This window comes from Monodelphis domestica, chromosome 1 (assembly GCF_027887165.1).
Source record: "Monodelphis domestica isolate mMonDom1 chromosome 1, mMonDom1.pri, whole genome shotgun sequence".
Lineage (NCBI taxonomy): Eukaryota > Metazoa > Chordata > Mammalia > Didelphimorphia > Didelphidae > Monodelphis > Monodelphis domestica.
The window spans coordinates 90,469,755-90,493,155 of record NC_077227.1 but is presented as its reverse complement, the minus strand read 5'-3'; the positions used below and the strand labels follow the sequence as shown (position 1 = coordinate 90,493,155).

At 38.5% G+C, this 23,401-nt stretch overlaps 1 protein-coding gene across 20 annotated transcripts in view; it reads left to right on the top strand.

The window, feature by feature from the left end:
* The window catches only part of TACC2 (transforming acidic coiled-coil containing protein 2), a 305,302-nt gene that overhangs the window by 82,246 nt on the left and 199,655 nt on the right, over positions 1-23,401 (top strand). For all 20 annotated transcript variants that reach the window (XM_056803043.1, XM_056803021.1, XM_056803099.1 and 17 more), the window contains 2 exons: positions 7,536-12,929; positions 13,543-13,650. In XM_056803043.1, the coding sequence (XP_056659021.1) occupies positions 7,536-12,929; positions 13,543-13,650 (5,502 nt within the window). The remainder of the gene's footprint in view (positions 1-7,535; positions 12,930-13,542; positions 13,651-23,401) is intronic.

The window sequence follows — 23,401 nt, the reverse complement described above, 5'->3', positions numbered from 1 at the left end:
AATGTTATATTCTAGATTTTAGCGCATGGAAATTGTCTTGGCCCTGCCAACAGGTCAAGGTTTTTTCCCCCCTTTAGCAGTTGTTCTAGAGTTAACTGAAGGTATACAGTTCTCCTGTCAGTCAAAACATACATTAAATACTGTCCTGAGGCAAACTCTGAACTAGGTCCTTAGGTAAATGGCAGAAAAATAGCCTATGTATGGCCAGGTAGAGTGGCGCAGTGGAATGAGCACCAGAATCAGAGTCAGAAGTTCAAATCTGACTTCAGACATTTACTAGCTGTGTGATCCTGGGCAAGTCATTTAACCCTATTTGCCTCAGTTTCTTCACCTGTAAAAAATGAGCTGGAACAGGCAATGACAAACCGCTCCAAAATATTTGCCAAGAAAGCCTCAAATTGGGTCACAGAGTCAGACATGACTGAAATGACTGAATAAGGAAACATATGTAAGGAGACTTCTCTCAGGAAGATCTGGCAGGTTAAATACATGAAAGGTTAGAATTTCTCTATGACAAGGCAGAATCAATAACACAATATCTAGTTTGACTTGAAAGGCATTGAAATGACCTCCTACCCCAAAATATATATGAAGTTTTCATATCAATTCCTCCTTGCTCTTAAAGAAAAGGGTAGAGTAGTATAATAGAGAGAAGGTGTAGTTTCAGGTCCAAATTTCCTCTTGATTAATTGTGTGTCCTTGGGCAAGACCCTTTACCTTTCTTGGTCTTAATTATTCCCTCCTTTAAAAGCAGGAGTTTGGGTAAATTAGAAGTTCTTTTATATCATGGATTCCTTTGGCATTCTGGTGAGAACTTCGGAACTTTCTCAGAATGTTTTTAAAAGCATAAAATAATCTATATACAGTTGCAAAGAAAACCTATGTTGAAATATAATTATCAATATAAAAAACACAAAGTGTTCATGGGTGCCTCAGGTAGACCTCTGGCCTACATGATTCCTAAAGTTCCATTTCAGTTCTAATATTGTGAAAATGTCCTTGTTGGCTTGTACTTTGGGAAGAAGTCAAACAGTAAGCTATTTATCAGCCATTGATATCTTGCTATTGGGTAGTTACTTGGAGAAGTGGATATAGTGCTGGGCCAGAAGACAGGATGATGAGTCTTCCTGAGTTGAAATCTGCTCTCAGACACTTATTAGTTACGTGAGCCTGGGCAAGTCACTTAGCCCTGTTGGAATCAGTTTTATCATCTGTAAAATGAGCTGGAGAAGGAAATAACAAACCAGTTCAGTATATTTGCCGAGAAAATTTAAAATGGGATTATGAAGTATCAGATATGACTGGAAATGACATATTTTTAATTTTAAATTTTATTTAAAATTTTTTCCATAATTCCATGATTCATGTTATCTCCTTCCCCACTGGGTTATACATGTATTATCACTCAAAACCTATTTCCATATTATTCATTTTTGTAATAGAGTAATCTTTTAAAACCAAAACCCCATATCATATGTACCTATATAAACAAGTGATAACTCATATGTTTTCTTCTGGATTTCTACTCCCACAGTTCTTTCTCTAGATGTGGATAGCATTCTTTCTCATAAATCCCTCAGAATTGTCCTGGATCATTGCATTGCTATTAGTAGCAAAGTCAATTATGTCTGCTCATCCTACATCATTTCAGTTACTGTGTATAATGTTCTCCTGGTTCTGTTCATTTCATTCCACATCAATTCATGGAAGTCTTTCCAGTTCTTATAGAAATCAATCAATGCTTCATTGCTTACAGCACAATAGTATTTCATCACCATCATGTACCACAATTTGTTCAGCCATTCTCCAATCCAGGGATATCCCCTCATTTTCCAATTTTTTTGCCATCACAAAAAGTACAGTTATAAATATTTTTGTACAAACAGGCCCTTTCCCACTTTTTAAAATTTCTTTGGGATACAAACCTAGTAGGAGTATTGCTGGATAAAAGGACATGCATTATTTTAAAGCCTTTTGGTCATAATTCCAACTTGCCTTCCAGAATGACAACATCTTAGCTTCAACTGGTTTCCATTGGGTCAGGTTCACTTAGCAAATTTCTGAGGGAAAGAGACTTGATAGAGAAATCTTAATTTAGGGGGACAGGAGGACAAGAAGGGAAAAAAAGACTAGAGTATGAAGTTCAGTTTGGTTAAACAAACATATATTAAAGACCTACTGTTGTGCAAGGTAAAAGGTAACTTGATATAGTAGAGAGTTGGTCTTAAAGTCAAAAAGACTTGAATTCAAGTCTCACCTGTGGTAGAAACTGGCTATATAACCCGGGGCAAGTTATTTAACTTCTCAGAGCTCCAGATGACTTTCAAAGATTATAAGCTGCCAACAAGGTGTCCATCTTTATTGGTTGTGGAAGTTCCTCACTGGACCATGGGATCAAATAATTCTATTTCATGTGAAAGACACCATACTAGGCACTGAAATTTGTAGTCAGGAAGGCTCATTGTCTCCATTATACTTGAGGACAGACTGGGTAATTGGATAGTCATATTGAGAGAATTTACCAAAAAAAAAAAAAAAGAGTTAAGATTTATAATAAACTAGGTGGATTTCATTTGTTCCAGGAAAGAACTGAGTAATCTACTTGTTTTTAGATTGTACTAAACTTCTTTCGGTCAGTTCCTGGGTTCTCTATAATTGCTATCTTTTCTGTGTTCTCTATTAGAGTCAAGAAAACTTGGGTTCTGATCCAGTCCCTATTACAAATCACTTAATCTCTGTTTGCCTCAGTTTTTTCATCTGTAAAATAATCTGGAGACAAACTACTTTGATATTTTCACCAAGAAAACCCCAAATGGGTTCATGAAGGGTCAGACACAACTGAAGAGCAACAGTTATTTTTATTATTATACTTCTGTGAACACTTATAAAATGGATATAATAATACCTCTAGTATGAAGCTCAAGTGATAGCATGTACTTAAAGCACTTAAAAAACCTAAGCTTCTGTCTTGGAATCAATTCTGTGTATTGGTTCCAAAGCAGAAGAGTGGGAAGGGCTAGGCAATGGGGGTTAAATATCCCACAGCTAGGAAGTGTCTGAGGTCATATTTGAATCCAGGACCTCCTGTCTGTAAGCCTGGCTCTTAATCCAGCTGTCTCCAAAGCACTTTCTAAACCTTATAGTGTTAAATAGTTGTAGGCTGCTAACACTATTATTAATACACACAAATATAAAAGGCAGCTACATAAAGTGATGGGTGCAGAGCTGGTCTGGAATCCAGGAAAACCTGGGTTCAAACCCTGCCTCTGATACATGCTGGCTATGAGCCCCACATAAGTTGCTCAGCTCTCAGTATTCTAGACAACTTTCTAAGAATATAGAAGAAGGTGTAATATGCATCGATGGATGGGGCTTCCTTATTCTGATAAAATCAGAAGTCTAACCCCTGACTGTTTCTATACTCCCACGTACATAATTTGTGTACTATACAATAATCTGCAAAGAGACTCAAAACCTTATTTCTAATTAATTTTCTTCTCAATAAAATAGCTTTAGACTACACATTCTTTAAGGTGATTTCTTACTCTATTTAGATATTAAGATGCTAGCTTTCCTTTTATATTACTTTGATAAAACCAGAAAACAATTTGTGGGATATGGTTACTATTTCAATGTCTTTCGGTGCTCAAGTATAAGCTAATTCTAGGGATAACTTCCACTTATTCTATTTTAGAAGATTCATTGAGAATATTCATGCCTGTTCACTGACTGGCACTTAAGTGTACGTTAGATAAGTTATGATGAGAGAATCCAAAGGGTCACCAGCCTTTTAGGAATGAATCTATCATTGTTTTCTACTAGGATAGTTTGAAGCTCTTTTCCTTATTTTCCACAATGGAATTGAAAATTGACCAGGTTACTAGTAGCCTGTTTTTGCTGCTAGAAGTCTCTGGTTACTCCCACATTATTTCCATTAATTATATTGGTATTCTGATTTCATGCAAAAAGTTTGAAGGATGTGGTCCAGTCCTTATAGCCACACAGACTTTATTCAGAAAGGGAATCCATTGTAAAGATTGAATGCCTTCCATTGTGGTGTCCAACTGGCCAACAGAGTGCTCAGTTTTATTCTGTATAATGTCCTATCAAGTTGAACACTGAGTCTAAATCACAGAAGCATAAAAGGACATTTTGTGGACTGTAATTAATGCACAGACCTAAACAGATTAGTTCTGAGGAAAATTTCCCCCTGGCAAATCTGCTCCCAGTGAGTGGCTTTTAATTTAGTTTTGACATAAATATCTATTGACACAAAACTAAGGAGATCACCAGCATCCAGATCACATGCAAGAAAATGTGAGTTGTTTCTTTCAAAGTTGCCTATATCTTGACATGTTTGTGCCTAGATACTCTTTGATGATATTTGCTTAGGTTTTCAAGGTTCTAGAATGAAGTAAGTTTATAGCCTTGTCTGTTGTTTACATCACTTCAACCAAACTTGACCATAGTCATTTACCTACCTCAAGTGGATTTTTGCAGAGGAATGGAAGTAAAAAGTGCCTTAGCTTAGTTGATTGCCTATATATCTGATGGGATGGGCTATATTTGGATATTGATTGCTTAAAACTGACCTAAATGGAGATACTCTATTTCTGAATTATATGTGGTACATCTTTTCTACTACTCAACTATTCAATCATTAGTTTAATGAATAAGGTGTAATTAAATTTATGGAGCTTATTAAGATGAAAATTAATGAGCTGAGTTCAGTGTGGTTTAATCTATAGGAAATTTCAATAGGTAGACAGTGCCCTAGATAGGAAGGTTGATTTTCATGGAAACCTTGTTGATTCCTATAGATTCCATTGAGACAATCTAGTCCAGGGTTCCTTAACACTTTTTGTGTCATGGACCCCTTTGGCAGTCTGATGAAGCCTATGGATCCTTTTTTACTGTGATGTTTTTAAATGCATAAAAATTTTTTGAAAAAAATTACTAAATAAATCAGTTTGTAAATATTTTAAAAATTCACTGGACCTTTGAAATTTATCCATAGAGCCCTTGGGGACTCTGTGGATCCCAGGCTAAGAATCTCTGGTCTAGCCAGTAACAACTTTGCAGTTGGCTTAAGGAATACATTCCCTACCTGAAAGTTAGTAGCTTCCTCTGATTTATTCTTTCCTCGATGGTCATTTTGGAATATAAGATATTGGATATAATTATCCCAATTTGATTTTTCCCCCTTTCTTTTTTTTTGCAACTCATTTTTTTTCAGTTTCGTTGATGTTTAAAGAATGCTAAAATAGCAGATAAAGAAGTACTCTTTCATCTTCCTTTGGCACTTTTCTAAAAAAAATAATGGGTAGGAGGCAGCTAGATGGTATCTCTATCACAGTGGCTCAGGGGATTGAGTCAGGCCTGGAGGTGGGAGGTTCTAGGTTCAAATCTGACCTCAGACACTTCTAGCTGGATGACCCTGGGGAAGCCACTTAACTCCCATTTCCTTACCCTTACTACTCTTCTACCTTGGAACCAATGGAGATAGATTATTGATTCTAAGATGGAAGGAAAAGGTTTTTAAAAAAATGAGTAGCAAGACCTGTGGAAAACTATGATAGTATTATAGAATGTTAGGAATTAAATTTCAAGGAAGGAAATGACTTGTCCAAGGATTACACAGTTATGGACATAGAGTCCATTTTCCTTGATTCCCACTTAAGAGCTTTTTCTTTTCTGCTACCCATAGTATAATTATGGAAATAAGATACATAAAAGAAACATCATTACTTTGATTGGAGCATACTTTACAGATAAGCTTATATTTTAGGTATCATCATTGAGATGGTTCATATTTATAAAGAGATGAGTATGAGATTTGAGTTATCCAGTACTCTTCAGTTTTGATAGTGGTAATATCAAAGTCAAGTTTCACTCCGATGATTTGTGAAAGAAGCCAGTTGAAGTATATCTCTATACTTATATGTGTGGATGTGTTTTAGGGCATAGGGAGCTCATTAGCCTAGACCACAAAACCTATGCTGGCACAGATTTTACAAGTCAAGATATTATATTTGCTAAACAACTTTTAAAATGACTATGAATCATTGAATGACTTTCTTTACCACAATTTTGTGTTTGGTCACATTATTTGGTCATGTTAATATTATTAGCTCCATTTTACAGAAGAGGAAAAGACCTGTATTTAAATCCTGCCTCAGATATTTAATAGATCTGAAGTTCAGAGAAGTGTTTTTTACTTTGGTCAGAAAGTCAGAAAATGTCAGAGTCAAGTCTCCTGCTTTCCATTCTAACGTTCTTCCTGCTAGGCAGGACTTCAGGTCCTTCATGTATAAAAGGACAATAATTTCTTTTCTCTCCTTCCCTTCCTTTCCTTCCTATCTTAGTAATAACTAAGAGAGAAGCGCAGGGGCTAGGCAAACAAACAGGGTTTAAGTGACTTGCCCAGGGTCACATAGCTAGAAAGTATCTGAGGCTATATTTGAACCCACATCCTTCCAAATAATCTCTTCCAAACTTGTTCCATGTATATTCTTTCTGTACTTGTGGTTTTGTTGGTATAGGGAACTCCCAGCAGGGAGACTACCTCTCCCAATGAAGATCAGTGAACGTTTTGCAACTTATAGTCTTAATTATGCTGTGTAAGTGACTTGCCTCAGGACACACAACCAGTACCTACCTGTCAGAGGAGGGACTTGAACTCAGATCATTCTGACACCAAGGCTAGCCCTCTATCTATATGGGAAATATATTTGAGGATATCAAGCATGCACATGTAGCTCAGATTGTGCTTTCATAATTTGCCTTCTGAAGTTTGAATCTGATTTTCCTGTTTTTTTGTGTTTTTGTTTGTTTGTTTTTGTGGGAAGAGAGGTGGTAGTGGAAATGTCTTGTTTGTCTTTTTTTTTTCTCCCAGTAAGGCAGCTAGTTGCACAGTGGATAGGACTGTGGGCCTGGAGTCATGAAGATCTGAGTTTAAATCCTACCTCAGATATTTAATAAACTTGTGACTTAAGCTCTGTTTGCCTCAATTTCCTCAACTGTAAAATAGGAATAATAATAAAATCACCTACCTCCCAATATTGTTCTGAGGATCAAATGAGATAGAATTTATGACAACTGGTAAGCACAATTCCTGGCACATAGTAATAGACATTATATAAATGTTTATTCTCTTCCCTTTTCCTTCTCCTACCAGCTGCTAAGTAGTATTAGATATCTCAGAGCAACACAGTTGAGATTTATTGCTTGAGGCATTCTGAATGGAGAGAGGCATAGTGGCAAGATTCCTATGAGGCCTGTGAGCAGGGCTCCTGTCCTGATTTTTTCCTCTCTATCTTGGTGACTTTGGCAAGTTCCTTCTTTGTTAGCTCTCTAAAAATTCTTCTAGTGCTAGCATTATAGCTATTATTTAGTCTCTACAATAAGTCTGACTACATGGGAGGAATGACCCCAAACACCCAGTACTTTAGTTGCTTTTTGGGGATGGGGTGGAGAATTTGTTTGCTTCTGTCCTCAATGATATTGAACCAATGAAACATTTCCATTATTGGCAGCATCAATCATGGAGTCACCAGTGACTACACAGTGGAGGGTGCAACCAACCCCAGTTGTGCTGAGTCTTTGGAGGTGATTGGACCAGGAGAATTCCTACAGAAAGACAAGAAGACAACAGTGTCCAACTCCTCATCCTACCCAGCTGAAGGAACACAGGAGAATAGCATCCCTGGCTCCATGCCTTTTGCAGAACATACCCAGGATATTATCCAAGCGAATCAGGCCTTGGGCAATGAGGATGGCCTCGCTCTGCACAGTAACCCAGGGGAGCCCGTGCCAGATACGCCTGAGGAAGACCAGGTGGCACTTGCCCAAGTGATAGATAGCAGTGTGGAGACCAGTCTGGTCACTCCTGTTGTTCTTATTGATGATGGAAAGAATGAACCAAGGGAAGGGGGAAGGGATTCTTCTTCCGCTGATCATGTTACCCCATTGCAAGGGAAGCCAAGGACACATTCAAGGATATTGGAGCCATTAAAACCAATGGCACAGCTGTCTGGGAAGGATGATCCACATGGCAGCTTTTCCCCTCCAGGGAAAGAAGCAGATTATGTTACCACTCAAGAGGCCCAGCAGAATCCAAGGCCCCTGCAAACAAATCACGAGGCCCCAGCTGTAACCCAACAAGGTGAAGAGTACACAGATGGGACGACTGATGTGCTGTTGAAAGGCGAGACCCTATCACTGAATGCTACTGCCCCAGTATCAGATGGAGAGGAAGGCAAAAAACATCAGAACTGGGCTGATGATTCTGAAGTCCTCAATGCCCACTGCCAAGGTTCTAAGAATATAGGATCTGCCCAAGAAACTAAGGAGAATGCTGTTCCTTTGGAATATCATCAGGAACCAATAGCAACTAATTTTCCTCTACCAAATTTACCCCAGAATCCTGTCTTGGATCCAGAGACCAAAGGTCCTTTGAGGGAATCTGTCACCATAACTGATACTCAAAATCCCCTTCTGAGTGGGACACAAGAAACTTTATCTGAAAAACTAGACCCCAGTGCCAAAGAAGATGGGCTTAAATCAGTATTTTCCCAAACACAGGAAGTAGATCTGATTTCCAGTAAGGTTTCAGAGAATACTCCATATGCAGCTGCTACTATTGCCGAAATGGGATCTAGTTGTTTGGCTATAGAAACTCCTGGTGTCTTGGCTACTGAGATTCTTCCAGACCCCACAAAAGAGTATCCCATGACAGATGTAGGAAGGGTACCAGAGGATTTAGATTTGAGTGGCGAGAACAAGCATCCTGAAATGAGGCCTAAAAATTATCCTGTCCATTTATCTAAGGATGAAATAGAAACTCCCTTGAGTGCAGAAAAAACAGAGAGAATACAAGGGGCAATCCCCACTGTGTCTCCCACTGGGTTAGATAAAAGCATGGAGGCAAAGCTGGAATTGAATGACAAAGGCCAGGAACTTTTTGATGCTGAAAACAAAAATGGCAGTAAAGAAAGAAATCAAAGAATATACTCTCAAGGAAAGGAAGTTGCCACTCAGAATACTGAATGCACAGAACCTGTACATTTAGAAGAGACCTTACTTGATTCCAGCAGCAGATCCAATCAGATTGTGGGTGAAGTGAAAACCACAAATTTGGAGCCTCGCTTGCTTCAGCATGGAGACTCAGTACAGTTGTCTAAGAAGATTGAACCAATGGAGGCAGAGCAGCCTGACAGTCAATCAGAAAACTCACCATTGTGCTCCCTAGCCTATGAGATGATTGATGGAAACTGTGCTGCTATTGGTACACATGATCTACTGCCTATGCATAGTGGAAACACTAATGTTCAACTTGTTGAGCAGGCTGTAGATTGTGGACAGGCTACTTCTAAGGAAACTATTCTAGAGGTTACAGGTCTAAAACCTGAGCTCCCAGATACTCTTCAAGGTACCAAAGGAGGGGAAAGAAAAAAGTCTGTTTCAATTGCAAAGCCTGGGAAATCTGATATATGTGTATCTCCCAGAGGTGGTGTTAATCCTGAAATCCAGGCAGCTGAAAGTAAAAGACAGCATAACCAAACAACTAAGATGCCTTGTAGCAAAGATGCTGAGGTCCTGCTGGTAGCTACAGTTGAACCTTTAATTGCTCCTGCTAATGATGAAAATGGACAGGAATTCAACCCTGTTGTGAAAAACCATCCCAATGATGAGATCTTGACTGTAAAAGGTGGAGTAGAGCCCCAGGGTCCAGAGCAGAATCAACAGGGAAGTGCATTGTCTGCAGGTAACAGCAGGATAAGAATCACTCAGTCAGGAAACCCTGAACCATTAGCAGGAACTTGTTTCCAACAATCTCACTTGTGTTCAGAATTTTCTGCCTCCTCAACCTTTGGAGATAAAACCACTCCTTCTGAAAGTAGGAAAGACATTTCTCCAGATGGTCTTGAAGGGATGAAGACCAGGACTGAAGATTTCTCAAAAATCTCACCAACCCCAGAACCTAAGGAGGATTTGAATTGTCCTTTGCCCTGTGGTGGACAGGAGCCAATTCCAATATCAGAATTCCAAAATAGGCAGCACGAAAAAGATCTGAGTGATAGTTCAAGTGCACATGACCCTAAGGAGTTCATTTTGGACAGTTCTTCAACAGAACAGTTGGACTCAACAGCAATAACAAGAGAGAAGCTGCCTCTGGTGATGGACCAAGAGAAACAGTGCAGTGGTGACCAGTCCTTTGCTATTTCTTTTCCTATTGTGGTCAATTTAAAAGACTCTTTTCTTCAAGATAACTTAAATGTCAAAACAGAAGAAAGTTTTTGCACTGGGCAGATGCTTGACAAGCCCCAGCAGGAGAAGGAGGATGCTTTGATCTCTGGCAATCAGCAGGAAGAAACATGCCAAGAAAATGGGTTTTCTAAGGCAGCTGACATGCACACAGAGATCAGCAGCTTAGATAATATGGAAAATCCATGTGAAAAGGAGGAAGGGGCTCTACCTTGTCATCTAGATACACAACCAACTATTAATGCTACTGACATCCCGCCTGCTCCAGCAACTGGAACAATCAACATCATATCTCTTGATGTCCCAGAGAAAGTGCTTGAGGAAACCTCAAATAGCAGCCAGATTCTGTTGGATACCCAGGAGAAGATAGAGCTTCCAGTCATCTCAAACCAGGAGGCTCAAAGGCACCTGCCACTCAGTGGCAAAATCAGCCCCCAAGAGGACCACGTTGAACAGAATTTTGAAAGCGTATCTACTGATAAAAGTAGGAATGTTGATCAAGAAATCCTGGATACATGTCTGGCATCACAAAAGTTTGGAAAAATTGTTCCAAATGAGAATTTCCTTCAGACTGAATGTGGTCCTGAGATGGATACTGAGCTAGATCCCAGTAGTGGTGAGATTGATACCTTTGTCTCAGGTAGTCCCTGCCAAACTGGGCAAAAATCTGTCAGCTACAAGAATGACTCATGGCTGAAAAGTGAAATGGGTGGAATTGTCAGTAACATCCTGGGTGTTTCAGCATGTCAGATCATCTCAGAGAGAGAGCAGTCAGAATTGCCAACTGCTGGTGTTTCTGGACAGTCACTAGAGGTAACTTCTGAGAATTTTATCCTCAATACAAACAGTACTGATGGAAGAAAATCAGAAGATAGCAAGACAAGGAATGCCTCCACTAAAGAGTTGAGTGTTTCTGGAGACAGTTTCTATATTGAAGGAGAGTCTGTGTTCACTGCTGAGGACTCTGCTAATTTGCCTACAGACTACCTCTCACCCACATTGAAGCCTGTACAGACAAGGGAAGAAATATCTACAATTAAATCCAAAGAGGCCCAAAACAAGGGGAACGTCAAGTCTCAGCCAAGGAATTCTGAGGAAAGTATCGAGAAAATGGCAGAAGTTCCAAGAGGGGGACCAGAGAAAAGTAATGAGAAGACAGGAGATTCTGCTAAGGGGAGTATGGAAAAATCTGATCATGAGAACTTGGGGTTGAGGCAAACTGGCATTATGGCTGAATTTCCTGACTTCAAGGCACACATCAGCAAAATATTTGAGAAATCTGTCCTCAGTGCTTTCACCACTGACCGTCCACAGCTTACACTGCAAGAAAATTCAAGGGTTGAAGGGAACCCAATGGGAAAGGACTCTTTGGTGCAGCTAAGCACAGAGAAACATTCACAGCATGGTCAAGGAGGAGACTATATCATGATTTCTACTCCTGATGGACAAGGGGTAGACAGAAAAGAAAAGGAGCAGAGGTTGACTTTAGAGAATATCTCTTGCCAAACTACTACCCTGGACAAGTTGACTTATCAAGAAGGTACAGTTGCAAAAAAGTCACCAGGCTTACCTGCTCTTACTGAGAAACAGCACCTTGATACCAGCTTGGAAAAGAATGGAATTGCATCTGGTGTCTCACAAAAAGAAAATAGAACAGAAAAGTCAGAAACAGCTGGTGAAAAATGTACAGGGATTACATTTGAGCATCAAAAGCTTCAAGGAGAAGGAAAGCAGGGATTCATTTCAAGTCTCCCTTTAGACATTGCTGTTCAGAAGACACCTATGGAAAATGCTCCCCTTTTTAAGGATGAGGAGTATTATGTCATCTCCCAGACCCATGCAAAAGTGCCTTCATCTCAAGAGGGTCTGAATCCTCCAGGAAGCCAGCAGAGAGAAATACCCCTCAGCAAAAAGGTGCCCAAAAGTGATGGGATCTACGCTTCAATTGGCACTGAAGAACTGGACAACATTCCAGAACTCAGGCATGTCCAGGAAATTTCCTCTCCACCTGTGGACATTCCAGCTTCTACAGCTACAATTAATAAGCAGCTCAGTGCTGGCCTGCCGAAGGATGAAAAGCAGCCCCAAGGTGGTGACAGTGCTCACAGTGACTTAAAAACTGTGGAGAGCCCAAGAACAGAAACTGTTCTGGATTTACCAAACCCCAGTGGGATACTGACACCCTCTATGGTTGATTGCTTCAAACAAGAGCTAGGTTTGCAAAGCTTCCAGTTAGATGCCTTACAAGAACCTGGCTTAGTGATAGAAAAGGTTTCCAAAGCAAAAAGAGAGAATTATTTTACTAAAGTGGAGCCTGAGGTTTACACCTCTGATGATCAGCCTTTAAAAACCATCCCTGAAACAGGTACTACGAGAGTGTTATTTAGTTCAGCTTGTGACTCAGCTTTGCAAATGAGACACCCAAATCAAATCCCAGAGTCCCAGAGTGGCTCTCTGAAGACAGTTTTGGGGATGGAGGAGAAGAATGCCTCTGAGTGTTTGGAGAATCAGACTGGGAACCAACAGATTGAGGAGCATTCTGAGCATGAATTCTCACCACTTGACAAGAATGACAAGATTCCTGTCTGCTCACTTCCTGAGCCAGACAAAGGACAAGTCCAGAAACCCCAAGATGTTGTTTCAGAAGAGGGACTCACAGAAAGGTACTTAGAACCAGTTAATTCTTGTGGGGAATCATCCTATTCCTTACAAGACTAATTAGAGATTAACTTCCTAACTAGAAAAATCAATTTAGCATATGGGTGGGCTTTCAGGGAATTATATCCTCTTTATTCAACTGCTTAAATTCTCATCTGCTAACTTCTCTGAATTGCAGCAATTTAGACTTAGTACTTAAACAACTGAAAAGGGAAATAGTTGGAGAATCATGACAATTATTAATTTATCACGTGCTTTCTTCAATTCTTTCAGTTAAATTAAAACTGTTTTAAAGTATGAACTGTTTACTTTTTGCCCTGTGAATTGTAGTGTCATAGGTCAGCAGTCATTCATATAATATGTTTTTGGTTCCTATGGGAATTTTGATACATCTGTTTTCTAATCTGGATTTGCTTAGGAGAAGCATATTTGGGGGGGAGGCTGATAGGCTTCAAAAGTCCCTCAGAGCTGTTGAGTGAATGAATTTAATTTTTCCCGTGCATTTTAGCTTAACTGTTGCACGAAGCTCTCATTGGAAAACCATGTGTTCATTCAAAGAAACTTGGAGATGAAAACCAGCTAACAAATTGTACTTGTTGCTTTCTTCCATCACTTCAGAAAGAGCCCTGAGCCTGGTCAATCTCTTCTCTCCCTGGTACCCCAGAAGAATGCTCTAGATATTACGGCCATTTCAGTCAAGTCTGATGAGGATGACACGGTCAAAAGGTAAAGTAACAACTCCAGTTATTTGGAGAACCTTCATGCCATTCTAGATGTCCTATAAAACAATATGCAGGCCTTCTGACTTGGGTTTTTTAAAAAAGAAGAAAATAACCACTCTGCTTACATTAGCACTTACACTAGTAATAGTAACAGAACTAAAAACCTCTTTTATTTATTTCCTACCATGTTAAAAAGGGAGTTTCTTTTGCTTTTCAGTCCATTTTAATTTTGAGATAAATTTGCTGAACATTGGTCCAGTTTTGCATTCCACTTCCATGAGTTCACTTTTGAATACAACTCTTGGTCTTCCAAGACCCTCTCTGGGCTTATTATGAAAGTGAGGAGGTTGGCCTAAACAATTCATCATTTTCCTTCCAAGTCTAAGTCTTATGAATCTACATAGATGTATATAGAAGCAGGAAAAAAAGTCTTTGACTCTGGACAAGTTATTTAATTTCTTTATGTCCCAATTTCTTTGTCATTTTAAATTAAGGCATTAGACTTGATGGCCTCTAAAGTCCCTTCCAGTTCTCAATCTATGAAATCCCAGAATTCTATGAATCCCAGAATTTACCATCCCCCTCACCCCACCATAGCCCTACTGTCTTTCTCCCATTTGCTGCATGGAGACCTACCCCACTCTCAGTGGACTTTTTCTAAGCGAATTGCCACCTATTATTATTAAAAGATGCTGCTTTAAAGTGGTTTCCTTTGGGATGTTCTGGGCTGGGAGTAGAAAGGTACAAAGTTAAGAAACATTTGTGAACAGACTGGGTTTAACTCTTTTTGTGGTTCTCCGTATGACTATACGTGTGGTAGATATCGGACTTTAAATTAGTACCTGTGGCCACCAAAATGCACTCTACCAAACAGCTGCTGGCATCTTATAAACGATTTGATTAATATTTTGCACATGCTTTAAGAATGTACGATCACCTGTTTTTCGAGTCTGAACACTTCTTCCAAGAACCAGCTGCCTTCAGTGGCCTACAATAGCAGCTCTATTATCTTGGTGCCTGGGCGTGTGGGTGCCCAGCATGATGTATGCATATTCTCCATAAACACATGTAAAATTAATCTCCAATCAGCACTTGTTTCTGCTACTGACTTGTCTCAGTTCCCTAGGGCTTTTGCTGGTATGTATTTATTACATTCCCACTCAGGGTGTAGAAAAGTATTTGCTCAACAGGACAAGATTAGAGTTGTAGGTATTTTTCTTTTTCACATATAGATGTATATATTTTATATATGTGTGCATGTATATAAATATTTTAGATACTTGATAAAATTAATCTGTGAGTTAACCATTCTTAACATGGAGCCCTGGAGATAGTTGATACCTAAATATCAGGAGGCATCAGATTGTGATGGAAAGAGTTTAGGATGTAGAATTAGAAGATCTTCCTTCAAATGTGGTTGTTTCACTGTCTATCCACATAACAGTGTGCAAAGCATCTGATCTCTCTAACCCTCATCTTTACAACGAGAAGAATGATACATTCACCACATAACTGTAAGGGTTTTTTTTTTGCAAGGAAATAATTTTATATACTATAAACTGCCATTCAACTATGAGATACTATTCATGCACAAAAGATGCTGGGCGGGTCTTGATGATGGACAACAGATGGACTCCCTGACTAACAGATTGGGTCCCATGTGAGTACAAATAGCTAAGAGCCTGAAAAATTGATGGGATGAGCTAATAATCTGTTCCTTTTGCAATATGATGGCAACATGGGTCTTGGGTTCTCATTTGCAGTAAATGTGTATATTGGAATTGATTTAATATAAAATTCATGTTGCAATTGTTAAGTTTTCAATTCAGACTTGAGTTATTTGAATCAAAGTTCTTCCAGATTACAACTCGGAAAGTTGAGGAAAGAATGAATGTAATAAATCTTTTGAAAGAAGAATAGGCAAGATTTAGTGATTGATGGATGTGGAGAGAGCTAAAAAGAGGAGCCAAGGTTTTCAGATGGGCAGAATAATAGTATTATGGTAAAAAAAAAAAAGGGAAGACTTAGGTAAGGTAGTAGGTTTTAAGAAAAGTTGATGCGTTTGGGTTTAGTTATGCTGAATGAAATACTATATATGATCATATATGGCTATTAATTTTATAAACAAACTTGCCTATCTTTATTTTTAAATCCCTCGCAATCTGAAGATTATGGTTGTTTATGAGGCAATTCTGATGGATGCTGATCTCAAATAAAAGGGAATAGTGTAGCTCGACCATGGGTTAAAATCTTGCCTCTGATGTTTATTATTTATGTGACCATAGGCAAGGGAAAGGGATAAGCATGTAGGCCTACTATATGCCAGGCACTATGCTAAGCACTTTTCAGAAATAATCTCATTTGAGCCTCATGAAAACCCTATAAAATAGATGCTATTATTATCTCCATTTTACAGGTGAGGAAACTGAGGCAAATAGGTCAAATTACTTGCCCAGAGTACACAATTAGTAAGAGTCAGGCTGAAATTGAACATGGGTCTTTCTGTTCTGAGATCTCTATCCACTATGCCTCTCTGTGCCTTAGTTTCCTCATTTGTAAAAATAGAATGTTAGACTAGATTGATCTCTGAGTACCCTTCTAACTCTTGCTTTGTGATTCTATAATCCACGATTCTTGCATATGTTCTGATAATGGAAGGAAAATATGACTTGGAGCTTGAATTATTCAGATGGATAATTTATCATTTATTCCTTTACAATGGACTGTAAATATCTGGCATAACTGAGTAACTGTGCCATTCAATTTTAGTAATGCATTAAGTGAGGAGAGCACTGAACCACCGTAGAAAGACCAGGAGTTTGAAACTAGGGAGAATTCAGAAATAAAGGGACCATAGTTGGTTATAGGAGAAATGATTGACTAATATAGGCTATTACCTCCCTGTCAAGAAATGGAGAGAGCTGATTGTAGCAGTCTTTGCATCCGAAAGGAACTAGTATGCCAGAACCCAGAAACAAGATACCCCAGGCTTCCATTATTTGTCAAGAACTTTCCACTGCTATTAAAGTGGAGCACAATACAATTTCCACTGTGTTAAAGAGGAACTCAAGTAGATGTGGCAAATAAAATTACTCTGAGAGATCACCATCTGCATAATTTGACCAATGGGGTCTCACATGGAGAAGTCATAGGTAAATGTCTCCTTGCCTATCTCCTTCCTGGTAGGGACTAGGCATTTGAAAGTTTTTATTTATACACCACTTGAAATATGGCAATTTTTGGGAGTTATCTCTATTTCAAATCCATTCAGCACAATCCCAGTAAGAATTGGTGCAATACTTTTTAGAACAAAGTGACTCTGCCATGAGAAAATTGACTGTTATCCTTATGAGAGTTTGTCTACCATCTTGCAACTCTAGGTGGATAGCTGAGCAGTTTTTTGAGCTCCCCTAAGCAGTAAGAGAGGCACCATTATTCTTGTGTTGCTCAGGGATGTGGTATTTGTATTAATGGCAGCAGGTGTGGCACAGTCCAAGAGACAAACAAGATTCATACATTATTACTCAAGTACTTTAGTGGACTCATGATGTCACTGATTTTGGAGTTCCCTCTAATGATGCTCACAGATCATAAACTCTCTTTGCCTACCCATCCTGTTCAACTTTTCTTCATGTTTTCCTAAAACATTGTTTGAAAAGCAATAATAAGCTAGCGCAATATAAAAGTACTTTAGTTTATTGTATCAATCAATCCTCACACCAGCCCTATGATGTAGGTAGTGAAAGTAACATCATTGGTTTTATAATGAGAAATTTAGACTTGGGCTGTGTGAATACCCATGGTCACCTAGTCACTTAGGGACAGAGCTAGGTCTGCCTTTAAATGCAATGTTTTCCTCTCTTAATGCATTGCTGAAATTAAATGGCATAGTTACCCAGTTATGTCTATCAGGCAGAAAAAGTAGGAGTCTCTAGTTTTAAATTGAATTTTGCCCAAGGTTCTCTTGAACCACCACTTCCGTCCCTCTCTCCCTCCCTCCCTCTTTTTCTCCCTTCCCTCCTTCCCTCCTTCCCTCATCCCTTCCTCCCTTCCCTCCTCTCCTTCCCTTCTTCCCTCATCCCTTCCTCCCTTCCCTCCTTCCCTCATCCCTTCCTCCCTTCCTCCCTCCCTCCCTCCCTCCCTCCCTCCCTCCCTCCCTTCCTTCTTCCTTCCTTCCTTCCTTCCTTCCTTCCTTCCTTCCTTCCTTCCTTCCTTCCTTCCTTCCTTCCTTCCTTCCTTCCTTCCTTCCTTCCTTCCTTCCTTCCTTCCTTCCTTCCTTCCTTCCTTCCTTCCTTCCTTCCTTCCTTCCTTCCTTCCTTCCTTCCTTCCTTCCTTCCTCTCTCCCTTCCTCCACCCACCCTCCCTTTTTAAAACAGTCTGATGGTTTAATCAACAATCCTTCATTAATAGGATGTTTTTTTTTTCCATGATCTCTATCTGTGTTCTTAAATGACCAAGCAAGCCCAGTGGAGACTGGAAGACTGCAACAATGCAAAGAGGAATGAGCACACATAGAAGGCTTGCCCTTTGTGTGCATACATGAAATATGACAATATTCATATGTTGTATCTTGTATTATTAAACCCCACTTCAAATTCATTCTGCATCATCCCAGCTAGCCCTTTGCTGTCACTTGACTCATTCCCTACAATGACTATTCCAAACTTTTCCTTATTTCTTGCCTTCCTTAATTTCACCTCTACCCTTTGCAACTTTGAACTTTACTTTCTGAACTTTCTGCCTTCACACTTATTTTGTACTTCTCTAATGAGCATATGAAATATGATATATTGTATCCCTTTTCTCTGTTTTTCCTCTTTCTTCACTCTGATCTCTGTGAGGACACAGATCATCTCTTTATCTAAAACTGTTATTGCTTTTCTAATACCTTTATATACAGCTTGTATTTACAATAGATAAATACTTGTTGATATTTGTCCTTCATTTTCAAAGAGATGGATGACATCACTGGGTGATGTCTTGAATTGTGCATGAACTGAATTTAAGAGAGTCAGAGTTGCACAAAATTGTCAGCCTCAGTCTTTCTTCCAGAGTCACAGACAAGAAAAAAATCAGGACAACCAGAAAAGGCCTGGGACGTAGTGAATGATCTTCATGTCTTTGATGTCTGACCAAGCTCCAAGTAGTACACAGCAATTACTTCAGTCACATTCATGGTTGTAGAACAATTTATTTTTCATTTACTCATTCCACCAAGGGAAGGCTTCACATGTTTGGGGTAAACATCCCCATAAATCCCTGATAGGTTTGTGATCTGTCAGTTACCCTCAATCCAGTTTAGTTTATCTACCAAGATGGTTCATTGGGGTATAGCCACTGCACATGCAATAGCTTCTTGGAACCATAGGTGAGAGTTGAATGTTAGGTGGACACCAAAGGTAGATGAGCAGTCCTGAAAAGGGCTCAGCAAACCTTCATACCAGAAGTGTTAGTATGTCTTGAACACCCACATGCCCCAGATAAATACCTGTTGGTTGAACGAATGAATGCATGTGTATCTTTATGTGGAATGGGGTTGAGCCATAGTTTTCCTTGATACCACATAAAACTCCAGATTTTTAGATGAATGAGGGAGTTAGATTAGGTAACTCAGTAATCCATCTCAATTTTTCCCATTTGTTCTTAAAGAGGTCATTGAAATAATTTTTTTACTATTCTAACATCTTTTTCTTCCTGTGTCCATTCCTCCCTCTGCTCTTGGTGTCTTCTATGGTTTATTGATTAAAACTTAAGTTTTACTGATGCTTTTTTTTATATCACAGTTGTTTCTTTGCCCCCCTCCATGTAGAACCCTCCCTTGTAACATAGAAAAACAGTTAAGCAAAAACACCTGGAATAAAGATGCTTCTGACAGTGTATATATACAAGAGAACAGTAATTGTTTGGGAAACCTAAAATTGGAAATTTTGTTTATATTTCTGAGCCAGAAAAGCTGACCTCGCCAAACACATTTCTAGATTCTTCATCTCACCAATTATGGTCATGCAGGATCAATCACCACAGAGGGTTTTTCATTTGGGGAAAGTGGTACAATTATGTCCTTGCATTTAGACAGACCTTTTGAATTACTTGTGCTCTGTGAGTAGCTTGAGTGCTCACTGATGCTTGCTTTCCTTTAGTATGACTTCAGATTAAACCATCTGAACCATGAGGGGAAGAGAAAGGGAAGATAGAAGTATTGTAATTGGCTGAGAAAATACAGTATTGGTTCCAAAATAGTTTTGCAACCCTATTCCTTTTCTTACCCCTTTGCTCTTTCACCCTATTGGTTTTTTCCCTTTTTCTCATTCTCTTTTCTCCTACACTGCCCTCTCTATTCCTGAAAAGTATTAGTCATAATAATGAGAATAAGTTTTTATATTAGATTAAGGTTACAAGTAGAAAATAACAGCCCCACTCTCTCTGCAAGTCTAGGGAGACCTTGAAGCCAGCTTATTTTCTCAGATTATTCTTTTTTTTTATTTGATCATTTCCAAACATTATTCATTGGACACAAAGATCATTTTCTTTTCCTCCCCCTACCTCCCATAGCTGACGCGTGATTCCACTGGGTATCACATGTGTTCTTGATTCGAACCCATTTCCATGTTGTTGGTATTTGCATTAGTGTTCATTTAGAGTCTCTCCTCAGACATGTCCCCTCAACCCCTGGAGTCAAGCAGTTGCTTTTCCTCCGTGTTTTTACTCCCACAGTTTGTCCTCTGCTTGTGGATAGTGTTTTTCTCCTAGATCCCTGAAGATTGTCCTGGATCATTGCATTGCCACTAATGGAGAAGTCCATTATGTTCGATTGTACCACAGTGTATCAGTCTCTGTGTACAATGTTTTCCTGGTTCTGCTCCTCTCGCTCTGCATCACTTCCTGGAGGTTGTTCCAGTCTCCATGGAATTCCTCCACTTTATTATTCCTTTGAGCACAATAGTATTCCATCACCAACATATACCACAATTTGTTTAGCCATTCCCCAATTGATGGGCATCCCCTCATTTTCCAATTTTTGGCCACCACAAAGAGAAGATTATTCTAAACACTGTCTTCCTTTGGATTTTGTAGATTTCATGGAACATTCAAGAATAGGATGAATATTAAATAGTTGCTTTTTAATAGAATGACAGGCATAGTGGAAAAGAAAGACAAGTTCAAATTTTGATTGTGAAGTTTATTTACTATGTGACTGTGGGGAAGTGGAGCCATATCTGGAAGTTCTTGTGCCCAGAGTAAATTCAGGGGAGGGAAGGGGCAGAGGATAGACTGCTTTAGATATTGGGAATGAGTATACTTGTCTCCTAAAGTGTCTTATCTGTAGCTCCACAGTGTGACTGATTGTCCGTGATTACCCAATTAGAGGAGGTAAAGAAATTGAAGAAGTGACATTGGCCGAAAGGGTGTGGGATGGAAGAAGGCAGGTCCTGGGGAAGGGTTATCATGGTAATGGTGTTCTAGGATAGCCATCTTTGGTAGGGCATAGGAGTGTGATTAGTCATATGGCATGAATTGGCCAGTAGAACACCATGAGGCATGGAAAATGAAGTGTGTCTCTCTTGGATGTTCACATCCTGATTTAAAGCTTTAGAGTTCCTCCCAATGATATTTCTGTAATAAAATAATTTTATTTCATTGAGCTTTTGTCACTTTACTATTTAAGTGGTTATTGTAATCTTTGTACTGTTTCTATCAGAGAGTTACATCATATTACATGCATCAAGTGGCAAGAAGGTGGCACATTTGCTCATCAGGACAGTCAATCACCTTGAGTTGAGAGATGCAGAGTTGAAAAGATTAAGTTATCCAGGATGTTACTCTAAGAAATATTGATTGAAGTGCTATATAAATGTAAGCTCTAATCTTAATTAAGATGTGCTATGAAAGAATTCTCATCTTTAGCTATTTCTTATATTTGTTCACATGTTTGCTGGAAAATAAATAATAAGTTTGAATTCCTTAGTCACATCCCAGTTTAAATCCTGTCAGGACCGGGAAACAAGAGACCTACCTATGCTTTCTCTTTCTGCTCTCTCTACTACCTAGCTGGGTGACCTGGGTCATGCCTATTGACCTCTCTGTTCCTCAATTGTGTTGTCTATAACAGAGAATAATAATATGTGTTCTGTATTACAGGGTGGTTATTAGGACAAAGTGAGATAATAAAGAACAGTACTTAGAAAAATAAAACATTGTATGAATGGTATGTATCATAATAAAAGCCTGGTTTGGAAACAAATGTAACATTTTTGAAAAATTATCTCTAGACCTCAGAGATCTTTTTAAAATGTAGCTATATTTTAACTTTGGTGATCTACAATTTAAAGACTATTCATTTTAGAATATTCTATGATTATACATATGTATGTACACATATATAAATAAAAATATCTTTTGGAAGAATTAAGAGTAATAGATTCAGAGCTAACAGAGACCTTTGTGGTCATATAATTCAAGGCTGTCATTTTATAGATGAAGAAACTGAGACCTGAAACGGTTAAGTTAGTTGCCCAAAGTTCTGAGACTCTAGATCATTTTAAATTAATACTTGGTTTGAAAAAACCTTTTTTGATATTTTATACATTGCTTAGAAATTTCTGAGCCTCTTCCTTTATACTTCCAGAAAGCAGTCCCTCATAATGAAGAATTTAACAAAGGAAGAAAAAAATTTAATTAAAACCAACCTACACATTGAAAAATATGTTACTTGTTTATATGGATATATGATTTGGGGTTTTAGTTTTAAAATATTACTCTATTACAAAAATGAATAATATGGAAATAGGATTTGAATGATACTATATGTATAACCCAGTGTAATTGCTTGTCAACTCCATGAGTTGGGAAGGAAGAGGGGAGGGAGACAAGAATCATGTAACCAAGGGAAAATTTTTTTGAAAAATAAAATAAAAAACAACTTAAAAAGTATGTTAGATCAAGTGTTGTACACCCATGGATGCTGATCTTTTCAAAAGATCATGGGGGGATATCTTTTTCTATCTCTTCCTTGGAATCTATATTTTCATTGTTTCATTTTTTTGTGGTTATTGTTTTATATTGTTGGAGTCATTGTATATATTGTTTTTCTAGCTCTTAATTTTTGTATCAATCCATGTCTTTCTATACTACTTTATGTTCATCATGTTCATCCTTTCTTACATAGCATAGAAATATTCAGTTACCTTCAGAGCCCATTTGTTTAATTATTCTACAATTAATGGGCATCTACTTTTTTTTACTTCCTTGCTCCACAAGTAATACTGCTATAAAAATTTTGGTATTGTAAAAACCATGCAGAATGTAGAGACCTTATTTTTGTCAGTGTTCTCCTTGAGATATAAGCCTAGTGGTGGAATCTTTGGATCAAAGCTTATGGATATTTTAGTCCTTTTATCTGAATAATTCTGAATAGTTTTCCAGAATGTACAAGTGCATAGCGCCGCCAACAATGCCATAGTGTACTTATACCTTCAAAACTCCATCAACATTGACTATTCCAGTGTTTTGTCATTTTTACTAATTTGTGGGGTGTGGGTATGAAAACAGGTTTGTTTTGATTGGTATTCCTGTAAAAATTAATTATTTGGCTTGTTTTATTTAATATTATATTGTGCAGTTTTTCTTTTGAGTGTTCTTGTCATTGGCTACTTTTCTATTGAGGAATGATTTTTGCCCTTATTATTTATTTAGTACCTTTTGAACATTTCTAGAAGGGGTGGCACTGCTCTGTGGGGGGAAATGCCATTATAATT